This window comes from Carassius gibelio, chromosome A24, assembly GCF_023724105.1.
Source record: "Carassius gibelio isolate Cgi1373 ecotype wild population from Czech Republic chromosome A24, carGib1.2-hapl.c, whole genome shotgun sequence".
Taxonomy (NCBI): Eukaryota; Metazoa; Chordata; class Actinopteri; order Cypriniformes; family Cyprinidae; genus Carassius; species Carassius gibelio.
In genome coordinates, this window is record NC_068394.1 from 278,674 (window position 1) to 292,403 (window position 13,730).

At 43.4% G+C, this 13,730-nt stretch overlaps 1 protein-coding gene across 2 annotated transcripts; it reads right to left on the reverse strand.

The window, feature by feature from the left end:
• Positions 1–108: 108 nt before the first annotated feature.
• Positions 109–13,050, reverse strand: LOC127946528 (ankyrin repeat and SAM domain-containing protein 6). 2 transcript variants are annotated; one of them, XM_052543159.1, is made up of 16 exons: positions 12,658–13,050; positions 10,659–11,185; positions 10,304–10,348; positions 9,699–9,903; positions 9,512–9,618; positions 9,296–9,435; positions 5,989–6,199; positions 5,795–5,844; positions 5,538–5,720; positions 5,265–5,427; positions 4,779–4,981; positions 4,511–4,697; positions 4,342–4,409; positions 3,778–3,894; positions 3,600–3,696; positions 109–725 (listed from the first exon to the last, which is right to left on the reverse strand). In XM_052543159.1, the coding sequence occupies exons 1-16, from the start codon at positions 12,909–12,911 to the stop codon at positions 676–678; spliced, it is 2,607 nt and encodes an 868-aa protein (XP_052399119.1). In that variant the 5' UTR covers positions 12,912–13,050; the 3' UTR covers positions 109–675. The 2 variants fall into 2 exon arrangements, with proteins under 2 accessions (XP_052399119.1, XP_052399120.1); XM_052543160.1 differs by having other exon boundaries at positions 4,806–4,981; positions 12,658–13,013.
• Between the last annotated feature and the right edge of the window lie 680 nt (positions 13,051–13,730).

Genomic DNA, 13,730 nt, shown 5'->3' on the forward strand with positions numbered 1-13,730 from the left:
CATCATCACTTCAGATACAGACTGTGATCACACATGAAATAAATCTGTGATCTTGTGAAAACATGAGGTTAGAACATCAAAAGAAGAAACAACACGGATGATCTTAAATGAATTGAATAAGGTTGGATTTAATAATGTTCCACAAACATTCAGATCTTTAAAGATTAATCTTTAATTTCACTGTAAAATGTTGAAAGTTTCATAGCAGTGGAGACTCTGAAACTAAAACTGATTACTGACGTGCTTAAACACTCTTCATAAATACAAATAAAACACTAAATAATAATAAGTGACAGTCCTACACAACTGTACTTAGAACAAGCATATAACATTTTCTCCCATCATCGTTTTCTTTCTTCAACAGTCTGGAACTGTTTATATGTTTGGAGACCCAAACATTATAAAACTTCATACTGCTCAAACTCTCTTCTGACCCAGCAGATTGATGTGCATTCATGTAAGAAGCTGAGATCCTGAAGGTTCAGTCTTTCATGACCCAAATCTCAGGACTACTCATGGCCTGATGTGCCCTTACTCTCTTACGGAACCTTGCGATGCTGTGGCGCCCCCTGATGTATGACGAGGGCGTTACACCATCAGCACATTCAGCAGCCCTGCCATTCCTGGAGTGGACATATGTGCTGCTGCTCTAACACACAGGAGAAATCTTCATCATTACCGTCTGCTGGACGACTGCAGCTGGTGGCGACTCCAGCCTGACGGAGCTAAACACAAATAATTAAGACAACACCAATTAAAGCAAATACCAGATATGGCTGTGTGGTTGCTAGGTTGTCCAGCTTCATGTCTGCTCTCTAGACAGGTTTAATGACATCACTATGAGCACTAGTCAAGAATGACTAAAGATCATCATGTGACTGTAATGCTGTTGTGACTGTCACAGTGTTGTGATTGTGACAGTGTTGTGACTGTAACGCTGTTGTGATTGTGACAGTGTTCTGACTCACACTGTTGTCATTGTGACAGTGTTGTGATTTTAACGCTGTTGTGATTGTGACAGTGTTGTGACTGTAAAGCTGTTGACTGTGACAGTGTTGTGACTGTAACGCTGTTGTGATTGTGACAGTGTTGTGACTGTAACACTGTTGAGACTGTGACAGGGTTGTGACTGTAAAGCTGTTGACTGTGACAGTGTTGTGACTGTAACGCTGTTGTGATTGTGACTGTTGTGATTGTGACTGTTGTGATCGTAACGCTGTTGTGATTTTAACTGTTACTCTGTTGTGATAGTAACAGTGTTGGGACCGTAATGATGTTGTGATTGTAACTGTAATGCTGTTGTGACTGTGACAGTGTTGTGACTGTAACACTGTTGAGACTGTGACTGTTGTGATTGTAACACTGTTGTGATTGTGACTGTTGTGATTGTGACAGTGTTATGACCACACTGATGTGACTGTGGCAGTGATGTGACTGTAATGTTGTTGTGATTGTGACAGTGATGTGACTGTAATGTTGTTGTGATTGTGACAGTGATGTGACTAACACTGTTGTGATTGTGACAGTGATGTGACTGTAATGTTGTTGTGGTTGTGGCAGTGATGTGACTGTAATGTTGTTGTGATTGTAACGCTGTTGTGATTGTGACTGTTGTGATTGTAAAGCTGTTGTGATTGTGACTGTTGTGATTGTAACGCTGTTGTGATTGTGACAGTGTTATGACCAACGCTGTTGTGACTGTGGCAGTGATGTGACTGTAATGTTGTTGTGACTGTGGCAGTGATGTGACTAACGCTGTTGTGAATGTGACAGTGACGTGACCAACGCTGCTGTGATTGTGACAGTGATGTGACTAATGTTGTTGTGATTGTGACAGTGATGTGACTAACGCTGTTGTGAATGTTACAGTGATGTGACTGTAATGTTGTTGTGATTGTGACAGTGATGTGACTAACGCTGTTGTGAATGTGACAGTGATGTGACCAACGCTGTTGTGATTGTGACAGTCATGTGACTAATGCTGTTGTGATTGTGACAGTGATGTGACTAACGCTGTTGTGAATGTTACAGTGATTTGACCAACGCTGATGTGATTGTGACAGTGATGTGACTGTAATGTTGTTGTGATTGTGACAGTGATGTGACTAATGCTGTTGTGATTGTGACAGTGATGTGACTAACGCTGTTGTGAATGTTACAGTGATGTGACTGTAATGTTGTTGTGACTGTGGCAGTGATGTGACTGTAATGTTGTTGTGATTGTGACAGTGATGTGACTAACGCTGTTGTGAATGTGACAGTGATGTGACCAACGCTGTTGTGATTGTGACAGTGATGTGACCAACGCTGTTGTGATTGTGACAGTGATGTGACTGTAATGTTGTTGTGATTGTGACAGTGATGTGACTAACGCTGTTGTGAATGTGACAGTGATGTGACCAACGCTGTTGTGATTGTGACAGTGATGTGACCAACGCTGTTGTGATTGTGACAGTGATGTGACTGTAATGTTGTTGTGATTGTGACAGTGATGTGACTAACGCTGTTGTGAATGTTACAGTGATGTGACTGTAATGTTGTTGTGATTGTGACAGTGATGTGACTGTAATGTTGTTGTGATTGTGACAGTGATGTGACTAATGCTGTTGTGATTGTGACAGTGATGTGACTCACGCTGTTGTGAATGTGACAGTGATGTGACCAATGCTGTTGTGATTGTGACAGTGATGTGACTAACGCTGTTGTGATTGTGACAGTGATGTGACTGTAATGTTGTTGTGATTGTGACAGTGATGTGACTAACGCTGTTGTGATTGTGACAGTGATGTGACTGTAATGTTGTTGTGATTGTGACAGTGATGTGACTGTAATGTTGTTGTGATTGTGACAGTGATGTGACTAATGCTGTTGTGATTGTGACAGTGATGTGACTCACGCTGTTGTGAATGTTACAGTGATGTGACCAATGCTGTTGTGATTGTGACAGTGATGTGACTAACGCTGTTGTGATTGTGACAGTGATGTGACTGTAATGTTGTTGTGATTGTGACAGTGATATGACTAATGCTGTTGTGATTGTGACGGTGATGTGACTAACGCTGTTGTGAATGTGACAGTGATGTGACCAGCGCTGTTGTGATTGTGACAGTGATGTGACTGTAATGTTGTTGTGATTGTGACAGTGATATGACTAATGCTGTTGTGATTGTGACGGTGATGTGACTAACGCTGTTGTGAATGTGACAGTGATGTGACCAGCGCTGTTGTGATTGTGACAGTGATGTGACTGTAATGTTGTTGTGATTGTGACAGTGATGTGACTAACGCTGTTGTGAATGTGACAGTGATGTGACCAACGCTGTTGTGATTGTGACAGTGATGTGACTAACGCTGTTGTGATTGTGACAGTGATGTGACTGTAATTTTGTTGTGATTGTAACACTGTTGTGATTGGGACTGTTGTGATTGTAACACTGTTGTGATTGTGACAGTGTTATGACCAACGCTGTTGTGACTGTGGCAGTGATGTGACTGTAATGTTGTTGGGATTGTAATGTTGTTGTAACTGTAATGATCTTGTGATTTAACAGTATTGTGACAGTAATGATGTTGTGATTGTAACGTGTTGTGACACTCACAGCGTGGATATCCCGACGGTCGAGGGTTACTGGCGCTGCTGCCAAACGACGACTGGAAGTTATGGATGGTTTCTTGTAAAATCTGTCTTTCCCTCCCCTGTCATGAAAATATGTTAATAATCACATTATTTATAGTTCAGATGAGCCTCTATTTCTGCCCGATCACATACACACTCACTTTCCCAGCATTCAGCTCTGATATGGCCGCCAGAATCTGTTGCCGCGGACCGTCTGTTTTAATTCCCAGCTCTTTCAAGTCTCCGTCAGTCAGAGTCAGAAATGCCTCCATATCCACCTGCATCAAAACATCCATCACTGTTCATTAGACAAACCAGAGATGGGCTTGATCTGCCTTTGAATGATTTAATTCAGAAAATAGAGGGGCAGGCGATGGAGAAAACGAGAGAAATAAACCGGCCTCTATCTCAATGCGTGGAATGCAAGCTCACTGCTACGCAAGACCGGATTAACACAAGCGCTAGACGTGGCTGAAGTCCCAGGGACTGAACAATGAGGGGGCCCATGATTGGTTGTGGAGGATGAAAAAACAAAAAAACAATGTTGTAACACTAAGATAAGTTACTATGAAGGAGGCCCTTGGGTTTGCTTTAGCCTCAGGGCACTGTTTTCTTAATCCGCTATGCCACAGCTCTGACAGAATCACACCGTTAAAGAACAAAACCGCGCTGCAATAAGAACAGAAGAAGCAGACTGACAGAAGAATGACAAATGGCAGACAAACCTCCTGCTCTTCAAAGATGGGCTGATATTTCTCCAGAGAAAGTTTCCTCAGAATCCCTGACAATTCATCTGTGTATGAGAACAACAATCAGCAGCCTAAATACAGAGAGCGACTGTGTGTGTGTGTGTGCATGTGTTTGTGTGAATCTGTGTGTGTATGTGTGTCTGACCCTCGTCCGTGATTGTGCCGCTGCTGGAGCCACCGCTGCTCTTGGATCTGGGCTGCGTGGATGCTGATGAGAGTGAGTCTGTGGCGGGAGGTTTGGGTGTGGGTGATGGAGAGGGCGTGAGGGTGGGCGACGTGCTCTTGGACGTGGACGAGTTTCCTGACTGAGGACGTTTCTTTAACTCCAGTTTCTGAAACACACACAAAGAGGTTCAGAACGCCACATACAGACATACACACACATACAGAGGTTCAGAACTTCTCACACTCACACTGGGTCCAGCAGCACTGATACACACCCGTCTGGAGTGGCCATCTGTGTGGTCAGTCAGGCTGATGTCCGGTGCGGAGGGCAGCGGCGTTGGTACAGGACTGGGAATCTCAGCAGCGGCTGGGGTCCTGCTGTCCAACAGACCGGCTGCTCTCTTCCTCTGAGCCACGATCTGAGACAGAACACTGTCCGCTCCGCTGCCACCTAAACACACCAAAACAAAGTGTTTATACAGTGCTTTATGCAGTACAGATGGTGACAAAGCAGCTTTACAGAAATAAACTGGAAAATAGCAATGTTAGTGTTCCAAAATTCATCACTTTTGAAACTAATTAATTACAGCGAGAGCGATTCGAAAACATACAAAGTACTTTGATGTCATACACCGATCGGTCTGCCGCACATATTATTCAGATCAGTTCAGTTCAACACATGATCATGTGATTTAATCTGGTCGGGTATGACATCAGTAAGTGGGTGGAGTCACCTGAGCGGTTGTGTGAGTCGGAGGCGTGACGGTTGACTCCTCCCACACCATTGGATCCACCTGAGGAGTGGGCGGAGTTATAACTGCCTGAGTTGGAGGGGGAGGGGCCTTTAGTGATGCTGGGAAACTTGATGGACCTGCTGACCACTCGACTAATGGACGACTACAACACACACACACACACACACACACACACTCAGCAGTAATTATCTTCAGAAAACAAGACTCCCTAATTAAAGAGAAAAATTATAATTCTATAAATAGAAGCCTAACTATATCAGAGTTGGCGCAGCTGCTCCTGCCGGGTCTCTGTGGCATGCTTCCACTCCGGCCTTCCTTCGCTGCTCCACAGCGCTCCGAGTTCCATGGCTCAAAGTTTGATGGCGGCAGGAAGGGCGGGATGACGGCCTTCAGCTTCTCATTGGGCAGACGAGCGAGTGGCGCTCCGTTCCTCAGCTGACAGACCAATAACGATTCAGACAATCACTCATTTCAAGACTTTGACAAAAGCAGAAATTAAACAAATGTACCATCGTCGTGATGAGGAAGTCATCTTTCCCACTTCTTGTTCCGTTCAAACCTACAAAAAAACATTGTCAAGGCTTTACTGCATGTTATTTTTTTTAATACTAGCTGCTTTTCTAAATTCTGCACTAAGCAAACATGAGGAACGTTTAAAATCAAACAAAAATGGCTCTTGATGAACTTGAGCGGATCCACGCACCACAGTCTTTACTCTTGCTGGTCCAAGCAGAGCAGATGTCTGCGCTCGGAGCTCCAGCAGGAGGCGATGCGGTCTTCTCCTCCGCTTTCATGGTGGCGTCCAGAGGAACTTCATCAGGGAACGGAGCGAGCCGATTGGTGGAGAGCCCATGTCTCAGTGTGTGCGTCAGCTTGAGTTTGCGGAAGCGGTTGGACATGCGATTCCACCAGGACTATCGACACAAGAGGGAAGACAATATAATCAACACAGATACATACTCCCAACCGAAGGGAATTCAGGGGAAGTTCTGATTGGAACTACATGTTAAGTAGAAACGTTCTTTTAAAACAACAGCAAAGTCTACAGTGACACCCTAAACCATTAAATTACTGTAAAAACTATGATTTAAACAACTTTACAATACTAACCATTTCAGTTTAAACAAAAAAGATTAATAAAAGTATAAACCTCACATTTCAGGATAATAAATGATTCTATAATTGTTCTGAATTCTGAGATCCATAAGCTACCACTGTGAACAAAGCAGTGCTGTGCGTATAATCATCATATGAAAACTGAAACTTTTCCTTCAATGTCATGCAATTTCTGGTCTTAAGATTTGTATTATGCTCTTATAAACTGATGAGCCATTGAGCTGCTCACATGCTCAGCTTTGTCAGATAATGACACTACAGGTCGACCGTTGGGTTAGTTTTGCTGACTAATCGACACAGATTGCTGAAACTATCTGCAAAAATCTGTGCCAACAGTTTCAGAGAGTCAGAGTCAGAGAGGCTTTATTATCATTTCAGCTCTATTCAGCTTGTACACAGTGAAACGAAACAGCGTTTCTCCAGGACCATGGTGCAACACAAGACAACATTAACTAAAAAACTCACATTGTGCTGTGCAAAAGACTATACATAATTAAATTATCTTAAATAATCTAACATAATACCAGAACTGGAAAGAAGAAAGTAAAAAATTAACATAAAACAAAGTACAGACTTCATAAAGTGCGCATGCCTGAATGAAACAGTGCTACAGCCTGGGACATTTCTATATATATATATATATATATATATATATATATTTATTATACATAGAACAGGTGACAATATTAATAGACAAGGAACAATATTGAGGTAGATTTTATGCAAATGTACGGACGTGCAAAGTATGCAGTTGGGTTTCAAGTGTTTGTGATTCAGGTATTTATAGTAGGGGTGTATGTGTGTAAGTGTAGTTCAGGTCAATTCACATGGAGTTGGGGAGTCTGATGACTCGAGGGAAGGATGGCAGGAGAGTGAAGAGCTGGTGTGAGGGGTGTGTGGGGTCGCTAGTGATCCTCCACTCAGTCACATGTGGTGAGGATGTGGGGTGGGAGATGTGCTGTCTTCAGTCTGCGTAAAAAGACGCTGCTGAGGTTTTATTTGCTATGGAGCTGGTGTTAAGAGACCAGGTGAGGTTCTCCATCAGGTGAACACCAAGGAATGTGGTGCTCTTTATGATCTCCACAGAGGAGCCGTCCATGTTCAGTGGTTGGTATGTGATCTCCTAAAGTCAACGTTCAGGGACAGGTTGTTGAGAGCCAGTGCACTTCCTCTCTGTAAGCGGATTCGAAGCCTTGGGAAGCTCCAGTGCTCAGTGTGCTGGTGCTGGAAAACTGTTTCCGATTCGGACTGTCTGAGGTCTCTCTGACAGGAAGTGTAGGATCCAGTTACAGAGGGAGCGGTTCAGTCCCAGCAGGCTCAGCTTTTCAATCAGGGTCTGAGGAATGACTGTACTGAATGCTGAGCTGAAGTCTATGAACAGCATTCTGACATACGTGTCTTTTTTATCCAGGTGAGTTAAAGATGTGAGAGAAGACATCAGCCAGCTGCTCTGCACATCCTCTGGGTTAACTCTGCTCAGAGTCTTCCTCACATCATCTCTGGAAAAACACAATATCTGATCTGAACTTCCTCGCAATGGTGTCATTCTGTGCTTCAAAACGTGCGCAGAAGTCATTCAGTGCATCTGGGAGGGAGGCATCACTGTTACAGGCAGGTGGTGATGGTTTGGTGCAGGTGTCATTGCTTTCCCTGAACTGGTTGTGGATCTCTGGGAGTGAGACCGCTTTGCTTCTCTGATTGCGGAGACAGTTTGGCCCTCGCTTCTCTTAGTGCTGCTTTATCACCCGTTCTGACGGCAGACTCACGGGACTTCAGCAGTGCACACACATCCGCAGTCATCCATGGCTTCTGGTTGGTGTGTGTAGAGATTGTCTTGGAGTCTGTGACATCATCAATGCATTTACGGATGTAGCTGGTCACTACAGTTTGACCAATACAATTACTACTAGTTTCTCCGGGTTGCATCGGTTGCTGGAGTGGTGAACATTAGCAGCACCTCAAATGGTTAAAACAATGTGACCAAAAACACACACAAGTCTTACCCAAAGGTTTAATGTCACGATTGTTTCCATCAGTTTCATTAGTTTATATCCAGCTGGTCACTTTAATGCATTTGTTAGCTGAAGTTGCAGGTTTAAAGCTGTGATGTGACAAAGATACTGAAATCTTGAACCAGTCGACTGAAATCCTGCCGCACCTCAGTGAGTGTCCCAAATCATTAAATGACCTCACTCTAGGCTGGACGGTTGTGTATTGTGCATTTTTAGGCTAATCGTTTGGGTAGGGTTAGGGTTAGTATTAGAGGTTAGGGTTAGGGTTAGTATTTCTGTGGCTCCAATAAAGTCTGTCTACTATAGACAGTTATTATATAGATCAAGCTTTTTCTTTCTGTTTTGCTCAGTAGTTTTTTTTTTACACCAAAATTCAACCTCATCTATGCTGCTTTTTGGTCATTCTTGAAGTGAACTTTTGTCTGTTTGATGATTTAAAAAAACAGTTTGTGATTTCTTATACCCGAGTTCTAGACGCGGTGAGAATGCCACATTTTGTTATTTAGGTTAGATAATAATCACGTGTTCTAGAACAGAAGCAATTCAAGTGTGAGACTATACATAAAATATCTATATGTTTGTAATTTCAATGCAATTATCTTTGTGTAGATACTTAAAGATGGCAATCTGATAACGTACAAAAAAATTAACTAAGAACTCTAATTTATAATAGATATTAATATATTTATTTCCTGTACAAAGTATGGTTAAGTACTGTTTTTTTTTTTTATTAGTAAAGCACTATCTTAGTTTTTGTTCAGTATCCGTTTGAATAACTATTTGTTGATTAATGGGCATCGGTCAGTGTGGTCCTAGCTATCGGTCGACCTCTAAAGGAGACAGCAGCTTTAGGGGTCAGAGGTCAATTACAGTGATCGTTACCTTCAGGCCGCCTTTATCATCCGGTGGAAGAGGAACATTTAGAGATGCACGTCTCTTTAGGGTTGATTTTCCTCTGTGTTTGCTCTTGTCTTTCTCCACCTGCATGCAGACGGAGGCTAGCAGTCTCACCAGCTCCGTGTCTGACGGACAGAAGGAACATCAGGTCACACGCAGCTCAAGCAGCGAAACAGGGCAAAGCAGGAGCCGCACGCTCACCAGGGTCATTCAGGAGCATGACCAGGTCGAAGGCCTTGTATCCGTTCTTGGCTCTCAGGTTGACGTCAGCGCCCTGATTTAGAAGAAACTTCACCACGTCTTTATTCCTAGTGAAGGACAGAACAGGAGCTGAAGTATCTGACGAACACCAGCGCTGTCACACACACACACACGTGTGTTTACGTACCCGTGATACGTGGCCTGCATCAGCGCCGTCCAGCCGTGCACCGAGTCCTGTCTGTCCATGTCAGCGTGCTTCTCCACCAGCAGCTGCACCACCTCCAGCTGACCGCTGACCGCCGCCATCATCAGAGGAGACGCACCGTCTGCGTTTGAGACGTTCACCTGAGACGCGTCCTCCTCCACGATCTCCTTCACCAGCTGAGCGTTTCCTACAGCAGGACACAATCACCTGATTATCTGAGATCACACCCTAACTACAGGACCTGAGGGAGACCCACTGCCGCTCACTCATCACGAGCGCTGTGATCATTAAATCCCCAGAATCAATCCCAAACAAAGCAGAAGTGACACGAAACAGCCGGAGGCAGCGGGAACAGACCTCTTCAAAAATCAGTCTGAATACAATGGAATTAGGACAGAATTATCAGCTGTAACACTTTATATCAACATATTTATATTTCAACAATACTTTTAATACCTAATCTTATTTTTTTGTTATTCTAACCTGAAACAATTATTTGATGTTTAGGGTTCCCTTCATATTAACCCTATACTGTGTAGCAGTTCACCACAAACAGTCCTGAATTCTGATATTACATGAGAACTCACCTAACTTCAGCGCATGGAAGACATCAGGACGTCTCTTCTCATCATCTGTTGAGTATTAAAGAAAGCAGATGAAAATGGCAACATTAATGATATGACTGCTCTCACTGGTCTCTCGATCTGCTGTGTGTCCAGCACACACACAGAAGCAGAACTACATCAGATGTAGAAGAAGACCAAACAAGCTCATGTGTTTAAGTGTCATGCCGCTCACAGTCATCACGATCCATTAAAAAGGTACTGGGCTCTGATCTTCACCCATCAACTAAACTCAGAGTGAGTCTGGGACAGCTTCTATTGGCAGATATTCTACAGAAGGGGTTTTCAGACGCTCTCAGGTGATGTTGGAGGTGTTTACCTGGCTGTGGCCGGACGGTGGTGATGGAGTCCAGGTAGTTCTTCACCTCTTTGTGCTGCAGTTGGAGCGCCACCTCGAAGGCCGTCTTGCCCAGGACATTGAGATGATCGGCGTCCGCTCCTCGTTCCACCAGCTGCTGTGTCACGCTGACCGTCCCGCCGGCCGCCGCCAGCATCAGCGCGCTCCAGCCTGTGCTCTTCTGGCAGAAGTTCATGTCCGCTCCCCATTCCAGCAGCAGCCTGACCACTGCCTCGTGTCCGTGCTGAGCGGCGGCCAGCAGCGGCGTGATCTCCAGAAACGTCTTTCCGTTGTCGCTGTGGACGTTGTTGTTCCCACTTGCATTTCCCTCCGCCGCTGCCAGGTGGTCAAAGTCGTCCACGAAGGCGCCGTTCTCCAGCAGCAGTTTGGCCACATCAGCATGACCCCCGCGAGCAGCCATGGTCAGGACACTGGCTCCCATCCGGTTCCTGCCGTTGATCTCCGCACCGTTCTCCAGCAAGATATGAGCTACGGTCAGATGACCAAACCTGCAGACAGGAACACGGACAATCAGCATCTGATCCCAGATCTGAGAATCAGAGTCAAAACATTTATAAAAACTAGGGATGTAACGCTTCACTCAACTCACGAGTCAATTCGATTCATGACTTTGATGTCACAGTTCGATTCTCTAATGTTTATTTTACAAAATGAGATTTTTTATACAAAGATATTATACAGTAAATGAAAAGGGTATCTTTTTATTAGACTATTGCTGCGTGTTTCTTTGTTAAATTTGAATTATAACAAAACTGAACATAAATTTTTAAAACAAATCCCAAATTAAATAAGTTTAAAAATGCAAAAGAAATCTCTTCATTAAAAAAAATAAAAACAAAAACATATGGCTTTGATTGTGCTCTTTCCATTCCAAATAAGAGGCAACCACTGGATTGTAACCATCATCCAAACAAAGATGCAGCGTATATGTAGCATGAGTAGTTTTTCATCTAAATTAGACTGTAACTATACTACATAAACTATACTACATAAAACACATCTGAGTGAAACAGCAGAAGCTCTGAATGAGACGCAGATTCACTCTCTGACAGCAGGTGGCGCTCATGAACAGCAATGATACTGTTTCCTTGGTTACGGCTGTAAACAAAGCAGCACTGCTTATGAACACTACTTTAATATGCATCCTGAAAATAAAACATCATGTAAACTTTTCTAGGACCAGTCAGTTCCCCTCAGAGATCCATTCATAAAAACTCTACTTCGATTGAATCGCGATTTGGTTAGCATCTCAACTGTTTGAATTGTCACATATTTTAATCGATTTTCCATCGGCTCGTGGTACATCGTTACATCCCTAATAAAAACGACAATGACAAAAACACAAATAAAAGACTTTAGCTTATAACTTTAATATTATAAAATAATCCAAAATATTAATAAACATAATATCTCAGTGATATTTAAATAATCTAATGGACACACACTTGCAAATGCTTTGTTTCAAAATAAAACATGAAAAGAACTATGTACCATGTTCATTTTAATTAAACTATGTGACACAATTAACTAGATCTATGAATATTACTTTATCAGTATCGATCCAGTCCACATCAATTTTATTATTTGGTGCTTATTTTATGACATAAATGGGACCGTCCTCAACTATAAATTAACTGATGTGAATCCTGATGAATTTATTAATAAACATCTGCATTCTATTAGTAATCTACAGGGATTCACTGTAGCTGTAAACATGCTGCTAACAGCAGCCAAAGCAATTATTAATATAATGCTAATCAGTCAGAAGTATCTTCAGATTCATCAACACGAAACTCCCAACTGTTTGTGAGTATAGATGTTTCACGATGAGCGTTCATATGAAGACAGCTCATCCCAGTAATAACGCGCTTCAGTTGAAGTGTAACAAGATGAAAGCGCTCTCGCTGTGTTTGTATCAAGAGTTCTGTTATTCTGTAACAATAACGGTGACGCGCGTGACCTCGCAGCCTGCATCAGTGGCGTCCAGCCGTAATGGTTCCGTCGGTCCACCGACGCTCCTTTCCTCAGCAGGAACCGGACCAGCTGCTCGTGTCCCCCGGCGGACGCGAACATGAGCGCCGTGTTTCCCTGCTCCTCGGTCCCGTCCACACGCGCGAACCCGCCCGGGTCCTCCAGAACGCGCCGCGCGCTCTCCAGATCGCCCTCATCGCACGCCCGGAACCACAGCAGCGGGTTTACCGGAGCCAGACTCATCCCCGAACGGCCGAACCCCGGAGCTTGAGCGCTCAAGAAGTTCTTCAAGTTTCGGAGTTTCTGCGCATGCGTACAATCCACGTCGCGCACGGACGCTTCCTCTGGGATCCAGGGATTCTGGGAAGCAGCAGAGACGGGACCCCTGCTGGTCAGAGCGAGCAGAACATGCATAACAATAACACTATAACTCTCATGCAAAGTGTTATCTATTAAAATGTAATTTAGATCGATTGGATACCATTAAATCAGCTAATCGAGCTCTTACTAGACATACAAGGAACTTCCAGACAGGTGTGTGTTAGGATCGAGCTAGAGCTTGTTTGTGCCTGAACAGGTAAATTAGAGGCAATTAAATATCAAGGAACATGTTATTCCTTTGGTTAAATGTGCAGCTCAGAACATTCATTCCACTCAGAATAATAATGTGTGATATGTTGTTTCTGTTATTAATCTCATACTTCAGTTTGTGTTTGTCAGATGCAGCTAATAAATATATGAGGTGTTTGATTAATAAATGAGCCTGTTTACCTGCTCAAACAGAGACTTTCTGAGACGTAACATGAGATATAATCTTAATAATGACTTTATGCCCTTCATATTGGATTAACAACTCTCTAGAAGAGTCTAACATAGAGGGAGAAAGCATTTCAACATAATATCAGCAGGATTCAGTGAAGAACAAGAGTCAGCGATGTGTACTGATCTTCAGCAGGAACAGCAGATGTTTCTTCACAGATGTGTCACAAGCGTCCTCTCGATCTGAAGGTGTTGAACATGTGCAGGTGTCATTGATTAGAGATCATTCATGATTCTTCTGTC